The sequence below is a fragment of the Suncus etruscus genome, chromosome 5 (assembly GCF_024139225.1).
Source record: "Suncus etruscus isolate mSunEtr1 chromosome 5, mSunEtr1.pri.cur, whole genome shotgun sequence".
In the NCBI taxonomy this organism is placed as follows: domain Eukaryota; kingdom Metazoa; phylum Chordata; class Mammalia; order Eulipotyphla; family Soricidae; genus Suncus; species Suncus etruscus.
Window position 1 is genome coordinate 140,898,838 of NC_064852.1, and position 21,388 is coordinate 140,920,225.

Below are 21,388 nucleotides of genomic sequence, written 5' to 3' on the forward strand. Positions count from 1 at the left end.
TCATTTCAAAACTACTAAAAGCGATTGTGCTCTTTCACTGAGCCCAATTACACAGTTGCTCTGATTAATGCAGTGAGATGATGCAATCAAATAGCTCATAATAATATAGAATATTTGGAAGAACCACACTGCATAAAATCTGGAATAGAAACATAGCACTCAAAGGATCTGTTACCCATTTGAGTATATAAAAAATTTTAAACCAAATTGTGTTAAAATTTTAAAGAAAAATGCTGAAAGAAATAAACCACAAGGTTTATTTATTTCATAATGCTTTAGAAAATGGTAAAAATGCTAATAATACAGCAGTGTCATTTTATTGTCCAAACTAAAAGGTTATCTAGTTTTTCTTTAATACGATTTTGCTTCCATATAACTATCCATAAAATGGTTATACAAATAACACTTCAAGGAACTATTTTTGAATTAAATACAAAATATATTCAACAAGTAATTTTGATTCTTAACTAGAAAAGGAAAATGTGTCCAGTTTCTATAAACTAGGGATGCAAATCCAGTGATATTCGTATTTATTTGAATGTTGGTATTTTCATCTAGAAAAAACTATATCCTACTTATATAGAAGTATCACAATTATAATTATCTATTTACTACTATATTCATATTATGCTATAATTTTGGCCTTTTATATTGTAATTTTGGAGGATTAGTAAAGTAATTTTAAATTTATTTTTATTTAAGAATTGATTTTTCTAGATTATTTTAAATAATTAAAAGTATAATTGTTATATGATAACTGATAATCATATTTCTGTCTTGTAACATCTCCCCTTTCCTATTAGCTATTAGCTGCGGTCACCCCGGTAGCCCAATTTATGGAAGAACAAGTGGAAATGGATTCAACTTCAATGATGTGGTCACATTCTCTTGCAATATTGGGTATCTCATGCAAGGTCCAACCAAAGCACAGTGCCAGGCCAACAGGCAATGGAGCCATCCTCCTCCAGTATGTAAAGGTAAAAGTTTAACCATATTCCAATTTATTTTCAACCCTAACAATTTAAGTGCATTATCTATACCTCCAATGTGTTACAACTCTCCCTGGACTCTTTCATGTATTTTCTGTAATTTACCTTGAAAACTAAGTTCGGAAATTTATGTAGGAATATATCTTTATTCCAACCTTATCTTTCAAACTTTGTTATTTCTTTAGTGGTCAACTGTTCTGATCCTGGAATTCCAGCTAATTCCAAACGAGAAAGTAAAATTGAACATGGAAATTTTACCTATGGCACTGTAGTATTCTATGACTGCAATCCTGGGTACTTTTTATTTGGCTCCTCAGTTTTGATATGCCAACCAAATGGACAATGGGATAAACCTTTACCAGAATGTATCAGTAAGTAGATAATGTGAATTATATTATAAGATTTTGTCATAGCAATGACATAAATATTTTTTGTTTTGATAGGAAACCTAAGACTATATATCAGAAGCTTATGATTTTCTTGCCTTCCATTAATTATACCTTTTCATTTTGCCAATTATTAACTAGATACCATTTTATTTAACTTAATGTGATGAATGTTGGATTTTTTGCATTCAAAGTTTGATGGTTTATTTAAAACATAAAAGTCAAAAATTTTCAAAGTGTATAATATAGTTCTATAAAAATAATATCTTTTTCTATTAATAGTTTAAATTTTAATTTGAGGTGCTCAATATAAATGAATTCCAGGAGAGAATATTTGCAAGTTTAAAGGTGTTACTTAAAATATATTAATCTTAAATATAATATGCACACATCTGCATATGAATGTAATGTATGATTATAAGTACATATTGGATTTTCATCTTTATTTTTTTATATTTATTTAAACACCTTGACTACAAACATGATTGTAGTTGGGTTTCAGTCATATAAAGAACACCCACTTTCACCAGTGCAATATACCCATCACCAATGCCCTAATTCTCCCTCTAACTACACCCCACTAGCATGTATTTGAGACAGACTTTCTACTTCCTTCCTTCTTCACATTGTTATGATAGCTGTCAGTGTAGTTATTTCTCTAAGTGCACTCACCACTCTTTGTTCTATATACCTTATACTTTCAGGTCTGATATCAAGGTCTTTAATCCATTTGGATTCTACCTTTGTGCATTGTGATAGACTCCAAGGTATTTGAGTTTGTGTGATATGAATATGAATGGGGTTGATTTTTTTTAATGTCCATTTCTTCTCTATCATTATTGGTATATAAGAAGGCCATTGATTTTTGTGTGTTAATTTTCTACCTGCCACTTTTCTATATGAACCTATTGTTTCTAGAAGCTTTTTGGTAGAGTCTTTAGGGTTTCTAAATATAGTATCATATCATCTACAGTGAGAGCATGATTTCTTCCTGCCCTATCTTGATGCCTTTAATATCTATTTCTTGCCAAATTTTTATAGCAAGTACTTCCAGTACTATGTTGAATAGGAGAGGTGAGAGACGACAGTCTTGTACTCGATTTTAGGGGAAAGGCTTTTTGTTTATCTCTGTTGAGAATAATATTTGCCATTGGCTTGTGGTAGATGGCCTTGACTAAATTGAGAAAAGTTCCTTTCATTCCCATCTTGATGAGAGTATTTTTTAATCAAGAATGGGTGTTGGACCTTGTTGAATGATTTCTCTGCATTTATTGAGATGATCATGTGGTTTTTAATTTTCTTTTTGTTGATATGGTATATTATGTTTATTGATTTATGTATGTTAAACCATCCATGAATTCCTGGGATGAATCATATTTGGTCATAGTATATGAACTTCTTGATGAAATGTTGGATCCTATTTGCCAGAATTTTGTTGAGGATCTTTGCATCTATGTTCATCAGGGATATTGGTTTGGAATTTTCTTTTATTGTAGCATCTCTGTCTGGTTTTGGTATCAAGGTGATATTAGCTTCATCAAAACTATTTGAGAGTGTTTCTGATTTTTCAATTTCATAAAAGAGCCTGAAAAGGATTGGTAATAATTCCTCTTGAAAGGTTTGAAAGTATTTATTAGTGAATCCATCTGGGCCTGTGCTTTTGTTTTGGGGGAGACTTTTCATTACCGTTTTAATTTATCAGGAGTGTTTTGCCTGTTTATGTATGCTGTATCATCCAGGTTTAACCATGAGAGATTGTTAGAGTCCAATAATTTATCCATTTCTTCCAGGTTCTCATGTTTAGTGGCATAGATTTTCTTAAAGTTATCTCTGATTACCCTTTGAATCTCTGTGGTATCTGTCGTGATGTCTCCCTTTTCATTTCTAACCCAATTTATTAAGTTACTTTCTCCATTTCTTTGTGAGTTTTGCTAGTGGTTTATCCATCTTGTTTATTTTTTCAAAGAAACAGCTTTTGCTTTCATTGGCTTTGTATTTCCCTCTGCTTACCTATTTTTGGTTCCTTTTGCTGATCGTTTTCTAATTTTTAAAACTGAGTTATTAAACTTTTTATATAAGCTTTTAGATATCCTTTTAGATATGTGCTTGCAAAGCTATAAATTTTCCTCTTTGTACTGCTTTTGCTGTGTCCCACAAATTCTGATAATTTGTGTCATTTTTGTCATTTGTTTATAGTATTGTTTTGATTTCCTCTTTGATTTCATCTCTGACCCACTGTTATTAAGTTGTGAGGTCTCCCACTATTATTGTGTTGCTGTTGATATCTTCTTTTAGAAGTGTTATCATTTGTATTAAATATTTTGCTGGTCCCTCAGTGGGTGAATGTGTGTTTAGAAGTGTGATTTCTTCCTGTTGAACATATCCTTTTTAGTATTAAATGATCATCTTTATCCCTTACAACTTTTCTGAGTCTAACGTTTGCATCATCAGATATTAATATGGCCATTCCAGCTTTCTTGAGGGAATTGTTTGCTTGGATGATTTTCCTCCAGCTCTTGATTTTGAGTCTATGTTGTTCTGACTATTCATATGTGTTTCTTGTAGGCAGCAAAATGTTGGATTCATCTTTTTGATCCATTTTGCCACTCTGTGCCTCTTAATCAGTGCATTTTAGACAATTGACATTGAGAGTGATAATTTTCATGGGATTTATTGTCTTCTTGGTGTAGAAGTTGTGTGTCTATTGCTCTTTCTTGTTTTGTTTCTTTCAGTTTTTCTTATAGGCTGGTTTTGAGTCTGTAAAGTTTCTGAGCTGTTGTTTATCTGTGAAGCCATGTATACTTTCTTCAAATCTTAATACTGGCTTTGTGCAGTATTCTATGTGAAGCATTCATTTTGTTGAATTTTGTCACTATATCCCACCACTGCCTCTGGCATTGAGCGTTTCTTGTGACAGGTCTGCTGTAAATCTTAGGGATGCTTCTTTGAATATAATTTCTATTTTTGATCTTTCTACTTTCAGTATTCTATTCCTATCTGTGGGATTTGTCATTGTGACTAGGATGCATCTTGGGGTGCTTTCTTTTGGGTCTCTTTTAGCTGGTACTCTTCAGACCTGTAGGATTTAGTTGCATACCTTCTTTAGTCTTAAGAGTTTCTTAGTAATGATGTCCTTAACTGTTGACTCTTACTGGGGATTTTTTTCCTGGGTCTCTGAGACTTCAATGATTCTTATGTTGTTTCTGTTGAATTTATCAAAGACTTCAATTTTCAGCTGCTCACAATCCTTGAGTATTTGTTCTATTGTCTAATCATTTGCTTTAAGTTTCTTTTCCAATCTTTTCTGCAGTATGGGGTTGATCTGCATTTCATCTTCCAGTTCACTGATTCTGTCCTCAGCTTCTATCACTCTGTTGGAGAGGCATTTTATTGAGGTTTTCAATTCATCTACTGAGTTTTTCAGTCCAGTTATTTTAGTCTGGAGTTTTCTGATTTCTCTCTTTGTGGTCTGTTCAGCTCTATCTCTGCTTTCTTTGAGTTCTAAGAACATCCTCCATATTTCTTCTCTAAGCTTTTTATCTGAGAGGCTGATTAGGTGGTTGGCATTTTTTTGGGTCATCAGAGCTGCCATTTCTATTTTCTATATCTGATGTTGGCTTGTGTTGTTTCCCCCATTGTCACTTTTGCTGCATGGCTTTTTCTACGTTTCATGGTGGAGTTCATTTGCTAGAAGATGAGCACAGCCGTTAAGTGAAGCAGAGCAGCTGCTCCTCTGGCCCCACCCTGCTTAGTTGTGTCCAATTCATCTCAGTCTCTGAATTTCCTATGGGAGGCAGTTTCCAACATTGGATTTTTAGATTAGTTATTACTTAAGTGTATTTTATGATATGTTGCAGTGGAGTGATAAACTTTGATATTTATCAAACAAATTATAAAATACAACTATCAAATTAATATTTGTTATACTATTATATAAAATGCTATAATGAAATTATTGTTGTTGAAACTAATTAATATGAGTAGTGAGGAAGTAGATCACCAAAAATAAAATTACCTAAGAGTATTCGGTATGTGAACCTGGATTCTCAAAGATCAGTTAATTGATATGCTTTAAGTATAGGTATACCTCAAAAGATTAATTGATTTTGGATATAATAGGAAAAGGACATGTATTTATAGACTGAAGAAGTAGTATATCAATAAAACATTATGTTTATATTAAATTGGTATAATATAGTACTATAATTTAATATTTACATTATTTATTTATATGTAGTTTATATCAAACTGCTATATTATATAATTTCATGATTTTCCTTAAATGTAATTTCAATATTTATAAGGTCATATTTATATTTTTAGTTATCTTCCTGAATTGCTTCAAAAATTATGCAGTGTTCATAAAATTTCAGAATATGTGCAAATAGTTAATTGTCAATAATTGCTAGGTATTTCTAATGTGTCTGATTTCTTTATATAGACTGGCTTTAAGGAATTAAATTTAATTTAGTTGGCCTCATTTGGCCTTTAACTTTGACATTAAATTTTAAAATGTTCTGCAGAACATAAAAGAGGAACTTAGATTTCTTTAGCTCTCTTTATTTTCTCTAGCACAACCTTTGCAATGTGCTAAGTGCTTACTCTGTTTATTAAGTGTATCTCTCTTGTGTGTTTTTTGATACTTTAGACTAATATTATATAAAATATTCAGCTTTCAATGAATGAAAATGGACAAAAACTAAGTTCCAAAGCTGCCTCTTAAAAAATAGTAGAATGACAGCTCATTCCATTCTGTTTTAAACTGTTTTAGTTAACAGGAAATTGAATGTTATTTTGGCATAATTTACTTATTAATGTGCTGGAACTGAATTATTCTAAATTCCCTATTAGATTGTGTTTCACAGATCCATCTTAATTTCCTCTTGTTAAGACTCTACAGTTCCTTATAACATTATTTTCTAGTCTGTATACCCTTATACCCTTGCATATCCTTGTCCAAACACACATATGTTTCAGATATAAGACTTCTAGAACTAAAAGTTTATGTTAGTTTATTTTAGCCCTCACATAGAAGCTTGATTTCTGCACTGTGTGTATAGTTGAAACCATAATTCATTTCTTACTTATAAAAAGTTGGTGCATGTTGTTCGATAGGAGATATAAAAAAATTTTATATTCAATAATTATGTATTGTAGTGATTGACTGTGGACACCCTGGAGTTCCTCCTAATGCAGTCCTATCTGGTGAGAAGTATACCTTTGGGTCCACTGTTCACTATTCCTGCTCAGGAAAGCGGACCCTTATAGGCCAGTCATCAAGAACATGTCAACTAAATGGTCATTGGAGTGGATCACAACCTCATTGCTCAGGTACGGCTTAAAAATTAGAGAATGTGTATTAGAAATGACATTATTACACATTTTATTATACTGTGATAGTATGTCTTTTCTAGATAAATAGCGAATATTAGTGCCGATTTTTCTACCTTTTCTTTTTGTTTATATTTTTTCTAGTTTCTTTACTTAGTTAACTTAAAAAATGCTGTTGCTTGCTTACTAGGACTTGATTTAGCTTGTTCTCGCATTATAGTATCACTTGTGAAATAATTATTTTGGTTCAGAATTATGTAACTAGTTATTAATTTCTAGGAAGTGAGTAAAGCTTGAAATTTAACCTACATGTTAAAATTAGCATTTAGGACAATCTGCCTTCTTTTACCTTCCTTTTCATTATCTTACATAAAATCTTCTCTGAATTGGGAAAATGAAGAAATAAATAAAATTGAAAATAAAATGAAACACAATAAAAAGCATGACTATAAACTTAATTTCAATGTGACAAAACTCTTGAAGTAACTCCTACTTAATTAACTTATGAAATAACTAATTATCCATACAAAGACCATCTTTATTTTGTTTCATGCACATAACTACATTAGAAAAGATACTGCTACTAATTTCAAAAATAACTGAACACATATTTAAAAATAAATTACCTTAATTTTTCTGTGACTACTAATATAGCACATGAAACTGAGGAGGTATAAAGATGAATTTCAAATAAAAAGGCATCTAGACTAGGACCAGATTGATAGCACAGTGATAGGGCATTTGCCTTGTACACTGACGCTAGACAGACACAAGTTCAATCCCTCGCATCCCACATGGCCCCTGAGCTAAAAGCAATTTCTTTTTTTTTTTTTTTTTGTGGTTTTGGCCAAGCCCAATGATGCTCAGGGATTACTCCTGACTATGTGCTCAGAAATAGCTCCTGGCTTCGAGACCATATGGGACACTGGGGGATCAAACCCTGGTCAGTCCTAGGTTAGTGCATGCAAGGCAAAAGCCCTACCACTTGCACCACCTCTCCTGTCCCTAAGAGCGACTTTAGAGCATAGAGCCAAAAGTAACTACAGAATGCCACCAGGTGTTGCTCAAAAAACATGATAAACTCATGTTAAATACTTTCTCATGCACTGTTTTCTTTTTACAAACTTCTACTGACCTATATAGTCACTTAAAATTTATTTTAATATCTTTATATGTATTCACATCTGTGATAATAGGAAATATAGAAGGGTGACACATTAGGTACAGAAAGACAGGTGAAAGACAGATATGAATGATATTACCCAGTCAACTAAGCATGTTTATTTACAAAAAAAATGAATGTCCACATGAATAATGCATTTGAAAATGTTTTCTTGAACTAACTGAATTGCAGGTGATGCTACTGGGACATGTGGGGATCCGGGTACTCCTGGTCATGGCTCTAGACAGGAAAGCGACTTTAGAACCAAAAGTTCTGTACGTTTTGCTTGTGATACTGGTTATATCCTTCATGGCTCTGAGGAACGGACATGTTTAGCCAATGGCAGTTGGACTGGAAAACAGCCTGAATGTAAAGGTAAAAACAGAAAAATACATTACAATATATTTTCATCTTGCTGTTTATCTTTAAATATCTTTGGATGCTAATCATGGAATTATTATATTTCTTTTTTCCTTTTCTCTCCCAACTTTGAACAGTAGTATTTCAGTCTTACAGACATATTCCTAAAAGAGAATTATTCAGGATAAAATTATGGAACACTTCCCATGGATCCTTTATATATCTTAGTTTTCATATTAATGCTCATCAGTACTTAAAAGTCTTAAAAAGTCATTTAAAAAAAGGTATTTGTGGTAGAACCAAGCATATAAATTAAGTGTTCTATCTTGTGCCTGTGTTGGGCCAGGCATCACATTGAATTTCCAGTGTCTCTTTCTTCTTCCTGGTATATCTGTGTGTGGTCTCTGTGGCCACAACAGGCAAAACACTGCCTCATCAGGCCTGCAAGATTAAGCAAGAGAAAAAATTGAGCTTTCTGGGTCTATAAGGTTTCCTCTTCACCTCTAATACCAATGAATGTGACTTTATGTTTTGTAAAAAAAAAATAATAATAAAGAATACCTTAGGGCCAGAAAGACAATACAAGGATTAAGGTACTTTACTGGTATTGTCCCTTGATCATCACTAGAAGTGTTCCCTGAGCACAGAGCCAGAAGGAAGCCCTGAACACCAGTGGATATAATTCCAAACAAACAAGAACAACAAATTTTTTAAAAAATGTGTGATTTATTTTTCCCTCTATTTTAGTATTATTTGTAAATACTAATGAAAAAAATTTAAAACATTTTTTGCATCCACAATGCCAATATTGTAAGATGTCTTAATTTTCAAGTTTTTAGAAACAAAATTTTAAAATAAGAGAGAAACAAAGAAAAATTGATGGGTGGCTGGAATTTCTAATCTTGGGGTATTTTAATATTCATTTTAGATTTTTTTGGCAAATTCAGATTTAAAAAAATAAATTTTATACATTTTATTAGGACATGAAATATTACTGAAAAATTATCCTAATATTTCATGGCTCTTTTTAAGATGATTTCATTGGAGATACTATGGGCAAAAGTAGTCATGAAATATATTTTGTTTTATAATAAATGCATTCATATTGAAAATGGTTGATAAACTTTATGATATAATTTTTGATTCTCTATATTCTCATTATGTTTTAAAAATAGCATCCATATTTTAGGAAAGATAGCTATCTAATTTTAACTGGTCTAATCACATGAGTTAAGATAAAATTGCAAATCTATTTCTATTAGAAACAAGACATTCAGAATCAAATTTATTGAGCAAAACAAAGTAAGACTCAGGTATTAACTTTAATTCTTAAACTTGTAATATTTGAGAACTTTCAAAGACAAAAAGTCTTTAATGATAAAAATTGCATGTGTCCTATCTAGACTCTCTCTAAGTTCATTTCTGCTGCAAAATACTATATTGATGTGAAATTCAGTCTTATGCTAACTTAGTTTGGCTAATACACACATTGTGAATTACAAATAGATCAGGGACTTTTAATAGCTATATTAGTGTTAATATTTTTCTGCAAATAAAATGCATATGAATCAAATTTAGAAAACAGACTCTATTAACTGATTAGAAAAATGAAATTAACTGAAAATATTCGAGCTAAAGAAAAAGGCAACCTACACAAAAATTCTACAAGACTTGTTTTAAGGGCCAGAGCGGTGGTGCAGAGGCATCTGCCTTGCCAGCACTAGCCTAAGATGGAAAGATGGACCATGGTTCTATCCCCCAGGGTCGCATAGGGTCCCCAAAGACAGGAGCTATTTCTGAGCGAATTGCCAGAAGTAATCCCTAAGCATCAAAGGGTGTGGCCCCAAAACCAAACCAAACAAACAAACAAACAAAAAGACTTGTATTGAACAATATATAAATAAATACAAGGAATAATACAAGGGTCTAGAATAATACAAAGGTCTAGAATGTGTAATTTCCACATAGAAATTTCACGTTCAATCTTCAACAATGCTTTGTCAATCCCCAACCATGAGCTGGAAAAAGCACTGCTGAGACCTACCCTAATAACAGCATGTGTCGGGGCCAGAGAGAGAGCACAGCAGTAAGGCATTTGCTTTGCAAGCAGCCAACCCAGGACCAATGGTGGATCAAATCCCGGCATCCTATATGGTGCCCAGGAGTGATTTCTGAGCACAGAGCCAAGAGTAACAACAGAGCACTGCCGGGTGTGACCCAAATACCAAAAATAAAATAAAATAAAATAAAATAAAATAAAATAAAATAAAATAAAATAAAATAAAATAAAATAAAATAATTAAATAAAATAATAACAGCATGTTTCATAACTTATCTGAGCAGTGATTTTGTTGACAGAGCTGGCATTAACTTTATTGATTTTATTATCATTTTGGATTAATACACTTTCCATGTTTAATGACATTCATTGCTCTACTTTTTAAATTTGCTGCATAGCGTTGACTTCTGAAAAATATTTTTCCGTTGTTTATAGGCATTGTTAATATCTGAAAACTATTTTATTTACATTATTTTTTTAGGAGGATCATCCATAGCAGTACTGTGGGGGACAATTTCTGCTTCATTTTGCTGGGGTAACCAGACAGTGCAGGAATTAAATCATTGAATCCTCCATCTAAAACATGTGCCCCAGACCATTGAGCTTTAACTTTGACTCTTGACAACTGATTTCTTTTTTAAAGTAAATATTGTTTTCAGCTAGCCTAAATAAATGGATTGATGTTCACAAGTAATTATAAGCCTGTTTTTCCTAATTATCAACATTACAAAGACATAATATTTCCTACTCCTTATTTTAATATGTCCATAAAGTTTTTATCGCTCAGAATAATGCACTTACCTCTTTTCCATTTTAAAATCATTTCAACTGTGTATACTTGCTTTCAAATTAAACTATTTCAAGTTTAGCATTTATGTGGAAAAATTACAGAAGAGAAAACAGGAATGACAGTGTGATTTGTTCATATCTTTAACCCACTTTGCTTAGAGAAATTGTTGTATTGATTTATTGTGCAAGACTATGAGCCCAGGTCTTTAGTGCAAGCTACAAAATTCATGACATTTTAAAGCACAGGTGATAATTTTAAAATTCTTTTTGGACTGTGTCTAGACTGGATTATGATGCATTGCAAATATGACAAATTGTCATTTTAAGCAAACAATAACAATAGATGTAGTAGAGGCTATTACTACTGACAACAGACATGACAGTATTCTTTATATCATAAGTTCTGAAAATATTATGGAGATATTGCACTTGCTACATGTGAAAAATGTGCACATTTCCTAACTTTACTTATTCACTTAATAAAAAGGTCACAACAAGAGAAAAGCAAAAATCTTGAGCAATGTAACAAGTAATAGAGACAGTAAATTTTGAAATCATTATTAATATGTATGATCATAAATGACAAATATTAATATATATTTAAAATTCTATGTATAATTTAGTGTTTGTGAATTAAAAATAGAATATTTCTGTTTTTATAGTGGTAACTTACAATCTTTTCAAATTTATTATGACATCATATCTGGTTACAAAGAAAATTTAAACTTTCTAGAACTTTCTTATTTTCTTTTAAACAGCTATTTCCCTAATTTTCTGTACAAAAATAGCTTTGGAATTTAATACAGGGGGCTATATAGATAGTACACTGGATAAGGTACTTACTTGTCTTGCATGTGGCAAACCTGAGTTCAACCTCGAGCAACTTACATGGTTTTCCACGCAACTATAGGAATGATTTCTATATATAAAGCCAGCAGTAAGCCCTGAACATTTTCAGGTGTAGCTGCAAAACCAACCAAACAAACAAACAAAACAAAACAAAAACCCAAAACCCAACCTCAAACGGTTTAATGCAAATCAATTCTGTACTTTTATTAATAAAAATATTCATAGATGGGGCCAGTGCTCTAGTCAACTTGAAGGATAAATGCCTTGCACACTCCTTGCACTGGTCTCCAGCAACACCTATGATCCCTCTCTGAGTTCAATCGTAAAGATCACTTTGTCCAAAACTGGGAGTGAGCCCTGAGAACCCACAGGTATGGTTAAACAAACAAAAGTCATGGAGTCATGGATGTTTTTAATATTAAAGGTCTCTTATATTTATATTCTTTAGAAGATTAAATATATTAAATCTTTTTTATATCTTATTTTTATATTTACCCTAGTTTTAGATGAGTGCTTTTTAGACAAGGCTAATAATTCTTCTGTGAAAGATTTTATGCTACCCAAAGGCAATACTTCCTATTCATTATCGTATAAATTTTTTATGAAACTGCTAATAAAATTCTTACAAAATAAGTATGATTTGCAGCCTGTAATTGAGCTAATAAGATCAATATAAATTTATCGTAAGTTTGAACCACTATAAAAATAGTTCGAATGCTTATAGAATTTTATTGCTTCTGTGGGTTATATAAATTAATTTATCCATGAACTTTTTGTGAAAGACTTTTTAATTGTACTACATTTTATGTACATTAGTAACCGTGTTGCTTCATAGCTGTCCAGTGTGGTAACCCAGGAACAACAGCCAATGGAAAAGTCTTCCGGGTTGATGGTACAACATTTTCTAGTTCAGTTATTTATTCATGCATGGAGGGATATATTCTTTCTGGACCTTCAGTTAGACAATGCACTGCCAACGGAACATGGTCTGGAACTTTGCCTAACTGTACAAGTAAGTTTTCAATGTTTTTAAATACCACAAATTGTATGAAAAAATATCTTTAATCTATGAATGTTCTGGGGGGGATTAATTAAACCATACAACATTTTATACTAATTTTTACTTTAGGATTAAAAATCATAATAGTATTATGGTTAGAGATAAAATTAGTGAAAAGCCAGCTTGCTTGCCATATTAATAAATTGGCTGGAGAAAAGGATCACAAAAAATCATTATGTTTAAAAGTAAGTTAACAATACCCTTAAGAACAGAGATGAAAAAATATTTTGTGACTTTCCCTCTCCTTCTAGTTAATGTCACTCATCTTGATTGTCTCCCAAACCAGTCGCATTGAGGAAAATGGCATGCTTTCATTTTACATAACAAAATAGCATTCCATTGTGTAAATGTGCCGTATTTTCTTTTCTAAGTCATCTGTTCTGGAACATTTTGGCTGTTTTCATATTTTGATACATTTTGTATTTTGACATACTTCATATTTATAAATATTTTAAAATGAAAGTAGGTGTGCATATTGCTTTTCAAAGCAGATTTGATGGAGGGGGTTCATGAGGTAGTAGTTATCAAGTCTAATTGCTGAATCACATAGAAGAAGCACTATTCCTAGTGTCTTTAAGAAGTGTCCATAATTTTTTTTTCAAATAGGCTGTCCCAGTCAACTTTTTCACCAGCATTGAATGAGGATGACTTTTCTCCAGACACTGAGAATTGGTTTCCAGTAGGAGGCTTACCTCAGGGGAGAATTGAGGTGGAAGGGGGTAGAGGGAAGATATATGGAACTCTACCATCAAAAATGAATGAGTCATTATTTTGAATGATTGAAACATATTGTGTGAATTTGAGTTTAGCTATTTGTATACAGAAATTGCCATCCAGCTTCATTTAAAATAATAGACAGACTTGCTCTTTTAAAAATGGCATCAAAAATTTACTGATAGTCTATTTTAAATGGATGCAAAAGTAAACTGATGACTATATGTTCAGAGTAAAATGAAACTTCTAATTTTTTTCCAACCATGGACAATTATTTTATTTGTTGGGTATAAATGGCTATGTTTTATTTGGCTGTTTTCCAATTATAGTAAAAATAAATTTCTCAATTTTCTATTTTGGAAACTATATTTAGTCTTCATTATTTTTCTTATAGATTTTTAAAAAATCTTAATCATGTTAAATATAATGCAAGATTCATTATAGATTGCATATCAAAATATCAATAAATTCTCTTTTTTGTCAGATATTTAAGTAGAAATACTGTGTTAAATAAGGTGATTCAAGGATTAGCTTTTCAATAAAATTAACATTAAATTAAAGGCAGTATTTTCAATACTTGACCCATTTCACAGCCAAAAATCAGCACCAATATCCCAGTACAAAAGAGAAGTTAAAAGAAAACAGCACCTCCCCAGCTATAGAATTCATGAAACTTTTGTTATAATGATTTTAGCATAGAGGGCATAGAGATAGCAGGAAATGCAACTGTCCTCACAGTCATCCATTGTATCAAAAATGGACCACTGTGCACCACCAGGAGTGACCCCAGAACAGAAAATAATAAAATAAAGTGTAACCCTTAAAATTGCTGAATGTATATCAAAAACAAAATTAAAATAGACTATCATAATTACATTACTTGTTTTCATAGGAAAATTGTATTAAATTAACAATTGTATTAAATACAGGCAAAGTGAGGGAGAGGAATGGAATCAGAGGCATTGGCAGTTGGTAGGTTGCACTGGTGAAGGTGGTTTTCTTTTTTATGATTGAAACCCAACTACAAACATATTTGTAATCATGATGCTTAAATAAATATATTATTCAAAATTTTTTAATTATATTAAATTAGTTTCAGATATCTTTTATTTATACTGGAAGCTTTTAAAGTATATTGTTGATATAGTTTCAACAATTATGGTGCTTCGAATAGTGTACTTTTAGAACTGAAATAGATTGATATGTATAGACAAACTGAATCATCAAATTATTTTACTAACTGGCAGAATTTAGTTAAATGATGAAATTTGCATTTAACTAAATTATTTATAATACATACCATAAATATTAAATTCAACTAAAATATTTACATAAGATTTAAGTTATCATTTTGTATGCTATTTTTCTATTTGTAAGCAATTAAGGTAAAATGAAATATACTAAAAATAATTTCATAATTTTCTATTTTCATTGTTTTTATTTTATCTAAATGAAAATTCAATGAGATCTTAAAAGGGAATGAATATTTCAATTTATGACATTACAATAATATGAGAAGCATTATCATACAGATAGTTTAAGTTCTCTGGAATTTCACTCTGCTTTAATAGATACCCGTTCTGGTCTTGAAGCTAAAAATCTACAAATCTTGTCTGTTGCTGTATTCTGTCTAAAAGATGACAATGGGGGGTGATAACACAGCAGCTAAGGTATATGCCTTGCACTCAACCGACCTGGGTTCAATCCTTGGCATTCCTGAGCCTACCAGAGTGATTTTTGAGTGCAGAGCCAGGATTGCAGAGCCAGCTGTATCCCCTCCCACGCAAAAAACGCTATCAATGGAAACTATAGGAGTTTGGTTACATGAATCACATTATACAAATACATGATTAAAAATATACTGTCATTACAAATAAGACACATATCTATTTACTCATATATAATAATCAAATTATTCATGCATGAAAAATAAAATGAATTTTGACATAAATGTGCACTTACTGTCCTATTTTATTTAAAAATGCATATCTTGTTGCTCTTTGAAAAGGGTAAAGATAAGGTTATTTTGAAATGACAGAGTAGCTAGAGTTTGCACAATTTTTTTTCCGTTTATAAATTTTATCTGCTTCAATTTGTCATAAATGTGCCACATCACAATTATGTGATAAAAATTAAGTGAAAAAACCTCCACCCAACCAAATTAAAATCTTTAAAATGTATTATTATTTATTATTTTGTTCTACATAAATTTGAACTGTTTAATCATTCCTTATGTTGTATTCAAATATACATTTATTCCTGAAAGAAATGTTTAATTTATTTCTTATGAAGAATCTAAGTTCTAAAAATACTGTATTGGTGTGTGAATATGTGTCTTTATATGTGTGTTTGTATGTTTGTGCTTTCTGCTTAGTAATTTTGGTGACCCTGAAAGGATTTTTATGTAATAAAATGATTGTAGCATCTTCTGCATTGGACATCTGAATTCTAGGAAAAATCCCTAAAAATAAAAAACAGCTACACCTGGGTTTTACCTGAACATATCAAGAGTCTCTTTTATTGTTGTAAATAAGCTGGTGGCACATAAACTGACTTGTGGAGCAGGTGCTGCTTACAATAGACTGTTGCTATTGGAAACTGCCTCAGACTGGCCTTTGGTCTTTAGGAAGCTACCAAACAAATCTGTCTGAACCTGTTGTTCATTGCCAGGCATTTCGTTAATGAAGATGCCATGATATGCAGGCCTCTTAATGAGTTTCTGAAATTATCCTCATTCATTTCTGTGCCTCCATCTTTGATCATGTATTTTATAACTGAGTTGCCTTTTTTTTCTTTTCTTTTCATGCCAACATTTAAATTCTGTTGGTCACCAAGCTAATAATTTGTAGGTGAACCCATTAGTTTTCCTCATCTAATTTTGAAATCTAATTTAAAATACGAAGAAAAATTGAACAAAATATAGTGTAAGCTTATTAAACTCCTTTGGTAGTTTTATATATACTTAAGCTGTGTGAAAAAAAATGGCATTTTGTTAAGTAAGCAAAATATTATTCCTGACAAACAACAATGACATCTTATTAAATAATAATAAGAATGAGAATTTTTATATAGAAAACTCTCATTGAATGATCATGATAGCAATGGAATATGTCTCTAAAAAGTATATGATGAAATGTTTTAAATATTATTCTTTAGTTTTAATTATTTTTTTCATGGTCTTTTGTCATTGTCATTTGGTTTTATACTCAAATGCTGGTGTGTTCAAGCTTTATACCATGCATTATGCTCAGGTATTATTACCCCCCAAAATTATCAGTAAATTAATTCCATTTGGTATCAAATCCAGAAAGGTGACATGCAAGGCAAGCACCTTGCCTGTTGTAACAATTTTCTGGTCTTTTTGTGTCTTAAATTGTCCTAAATGTTAATTTAACAAATATTTATTAAGTAATAAAAGTACTATTCAGATTTTTCATGTCTTTTATCTGTTTTTTAGGCTTTAATCCTAAACTTTCAAACACTAGAAAGATTTCAATAAAAATAAAAATGAGGACTTGAAGGGATAGTACAGCATGTTGGGCTGTTTATCCAAGGTCTGGTGAAATTTAACCTAGATTTGACTGCTAAAATTATTTACTTTCTTATGAACAAGAATATTTAAAGAGCAAAATATAGATTCTGATAGACAAGTTGGGCAGTATTTGATCTCCATGAAGAATAAGTATAATCTGTGTTTTAACAAGTAGTGTTTAACTTCCCAAGATCTTATAGGTAATTCATGTTCAAATTAGGCTTAAGTTAGGTGACTCAAGACAACAAATGTGGGGCCAGAGCGGTGGTGCAAGCACTAGGGTGTTTGTCTTGTTGTGCGCTAACATGGGACAGACTGAGGTTCGATACCCCGGCATCCCATATGGTCCCCCAAGCCAGGAACAATTTCTGAGTGCATAGACAGGAGTGACCCTCGCGTGTCAATGGGTGTACCCCCTCCCCCCAAAAATCAAATGTCTGGCTGGAGAGAAAACTTAAAGGGATGAACACATGTATTGTTTGCTGGATGACTAGATTTAACGTCTGGCAACATATACAGGAATCTATTGTTTAATCCATGAAATCTCTGAGTAGTCTCATGCCCTGTTGCATGTAACTCAAAAACAAAAATATATGATTAAATAAATTCACTCATTATATAATGAAACTGTTTCATTATATAATGAAACTACACTTATTTTATTCAAATTTAATATAAAATAATAATCAAAGGGACTGGATCAACAGCAGAGTGTAGGATGATTGTCTTGCTCTAAGCTGATCCAGGTTCAACCCCCAATAATACATTAGTGTTCCCTAAAGCCCCATGAGTGATCCCTGAATGCAAAACTAGCTGTAGACATTTATTGCTGCTGGGGGTGGCGCAAAAACAGAACCCAAATAAAAGAAAATTAGTAATTTAAGTATTACCATGTAGAAAATAACTCATAGTCTAGCAAGTCTAATAAATTACATATTGCTGTATCATAAATTCAAAGCACAAACTTTAAATGCAATATTTGTAATATTGACTCTGTTACAGCTTTTCAACGATCACAAGGAGCAGTTTAAAAGACTCAATCATATCAGAGTACTCTCTACAATATAACATTAAACTAACATCCTCATAGTCTAAATGATCTTTTCTGCACCATATGTAGAGACTCTGTAATAAGATACCTTATCATAATTGGGTATTGCCAGTATGTGATTTAAATATGCTTATGTTTTATGATTAAGCAATGAATATGATAACCAATTTTCTCCACTTGTATATTAAGTATGCCATATGCTTACTACTCTTCTCCATTAAATACATGCCACATTAACCATCTGTTCTTCTTTTCCAATACTAATAGTAATCAGCTGTGGAGACCCAGGTATACCAGCAAACGGACTGAGGTACGGAGATGATTATGTGGTTGGACAAAACGTTTCTTACATGTGCCAACCAGGCTATACAATGGAAATGAATGGTTCTAGAAGTAGGACTTGCACAACTAATGGCACATGGAGTGGAATAATGCCAACATGTCGAGGTATGATGATTCCCTCAATATTTATAAGTAGCAATGTTCATTTTAGTGCATAATTTAAGGTAAATTTTAAAAGTAATTTTGTACTCAGCTTCACTGTTTCTGATAGTCCAAAATTATTTGGAAGTTTACTTTTAAAACTACATATAATAATGTACAGCATTTTTAAATATTTTAAAAGAGCACTATATTTTATTGCATTTATTGACAATGAGTTTGAATGCAAACAACATAAATACTCTAATCCGTAATACTCTACACCATAATAACCAGCAAAATTTATATATTGATAAACAGATTTTAAGGAATATAACCTTATAACCAGAAACATTGTTAAATGGGTTGAGTGCATGTAAAGCATTCATTGGATGTGAGAGGCCCAGCTTAGGTTAATTACATCACAGGGCCCCCTGAGTGATGTGAGAATGACCCTAAAGATTAGAGGTGAAATAGCTCCTGAGCACCACCTCGTGTGGCCAAAAACTTTTTTAAAGGAAAAAAAGAACACAAATGAAAAGAAATATTTTTCACGGTTTAAGATCTTTTATTTCCTCTCCTAAAAAATGTATTTATTAAAATCAAATCTCCAACGTCTACCAGTAATCTCAATCCTGTATCCCATGTCTTTTTTTTTTTAATTTTTATTGTGACCAAAGTGCATTACAAATCTTTCACTGCATCATTTATGGTACATAGTGACAATGAATGAGGAGCATTCCCACCACCAGTGCTGTCCTCCCTCCACCCCTGTTCCCAGCATGTATCCCACATCTTCCTCCTTTACTCCCCAGAATGCTAGTGCAACTGGTCTCCACTTTACAGCTTGTTGTAAATTGAGCATCCATTCCACCGTCATTGGAGATAAAGAGTATAAGAAAAAAGGGAGAAAAAATTGGTAACAACTACCAAAAAAAGAAAGAAGAGAGAAAAAAAAGAGAAAGATAATTGGAAGAAAAAATTAAAAAAAGCACCCGGCAAATAAAAATAAAAATAAATCACCAAATAATAACCACAAGGGTGAAAAACAAAGAGAAAAGTGGCAGAAAAAAGAGAAGGAAGATAAAGTAAAAAACTAGCAAATCAAAGCAAAACAAGAAAAAATAGGGGTGCTGGAGTGGGAGGAGTTTGGCATTTCCCCACTTTTTTTTTGCATAGGCACAATAAGCACTGGGGAAGAAAGGGAATCCCGTGGCCTAAGACATTCAGGGTTTCTCCATCCTTGAAGCATACCATCATGGGATCAACCCCTGGCTCCATATATGCTCATTACCCCATCCCAAAGGCTTTTTTATGGTGCCAGGAAACTTTCCTCTTAGTTGTGTGTAAGAAAATTAAGCCACTGTAGCTAGCGATCTTGGTATTTGCGCAGGTCATGGGACATGGTCTAGGATAGAGTCTTTAAGGTTCCTATCCATCATTGTTGTGTTCAGTCTTCTGTAACAATCAATCCCTAAGCTGAAGCCTAGGATATTATGGATCTAAATATTCTGCTCAGCCTTTCTTGTCCAAGTTGGGCCTCTGCAATAAGACATCTTGTTGTTGTTATTGTTGTTGTTTTTATAAGAGTCCTGGGCTACAGCCTAGGGTAGAGTTTTCCTTATTGGCCACAAGGTAGGTTCTGTTCAGTCACGGTTGTCAAAGTCAGTTTTCTGTTGTTGGTGCTCTTATTTTTCACAGTTCAAAGGATGATATCTCTTCTGATTTCCATTTAGTGTTAGGTGATATGATAGGAATCCTGGTCTTAGGTCAAGTTGTCATTTCCTCTTTGTCATATCAAAACCGGCACAAGTTTGTGTCAGAGCAGTGTTATAAATCTCCCAATGGTGCTTAGTTCCTGGTGTTGTTGCCCGGAGCTGTATCAGTTCTACGTCTGGGACCTGGGGTGTGGAGTTGGACTAACACTGTCCATTCTCCTGGAGACTGCGTTGTATCCACATGACACATGTTCAGGATGGGAGACACCCTTCTGCTATAAAAAACCCTTCTGCCCATACAAAAACGTTTGTTGTCATACTGTGCTGCTGGTGCTATTCTGGGTAAGGATGACAGGCTGCACACACAGTCTCTGTGGTCTGGTTTTGATCGGAGCTTTTATCCCAGTCAAGGCTTTTTGTACCAAGCAGCACCAGAAATGGTAAGGATAGAGAAAAAATGTATATATTAAAATAGAACAAATAAATAAAAATGAGTTTAAAAAAAGGTATTCGAATAAAACAAGTGGCGGAGGAGGCTACTTGTATATTTAGGAATACACATCTGAAGATGTATTATTATACAGGTATTGAGATTTCATAGGCAATATAACACTCCCAATTAGGTCTTTTGATATATTCTTGTGGGGAGTAAAAGCCAAGGTACTTTTTGTATCACAGGCCTTAGGGTTGAGTTTGAGACATGCTTTGTGGTATTACAAAACCGTACAGTGTCCTTGAGCTGGGGGTTTTGCTGAAGCTGGTCCCTGTATTATGCAACAGTCCACGATTTGGTGGGGGTGAGAGGGGCCATCAAGCATGAGTCAGCAGGCGTGCTGTTGTAGTTCTTTGCTGAGGCATAAGAACAGGGACCCAGAGGGTGTCTTTCACTGAGGATCTGGAAGGTGGTCTGAGTTGGGGCAGGAGGTCATTCTTGGTGCCTACCGAGATAGGAACTGAGGGTAAAGAAG

General features: G+C 32.6%; 1 protein-coding gene across 1 annotated transcript in view; it reads left to right on the top strand.

Moving 5' to 3' along the window:
- Positions 1-21,388, top strand: part of CSMD3 (CUB and Sushi multiple domains 3) — a 1,236,222-nt gene that overhangs the window by 1,167,044 nt on the left and 47,790 nt on the right. Inside the window, exons 55-60 of the mRNA XM_049773958.1 lie at positions 804-977; positions 1,175-1,360; positions 6,533-6,706; positions 8,061-8,243; positions 12,761-12,937; positions 18,550-18,729. Of these exons, the coding sequence (XP_049629915.1) occupies positions 804-977; positions 1,175-1,360; positions 6,533-6,706; positions 8,061-8,243; positions 12,761-12,937; positions 18,550-18,729 (1,074 nt within the window). The remainder of the gene's footprint in view (positions 1-803; positions 978-1,174; positions 1,361-6,532; positions 6,707-8,060; positions 8,244-12,760; positions 12,938-18,549; positions 18,730-21,388) is intronic.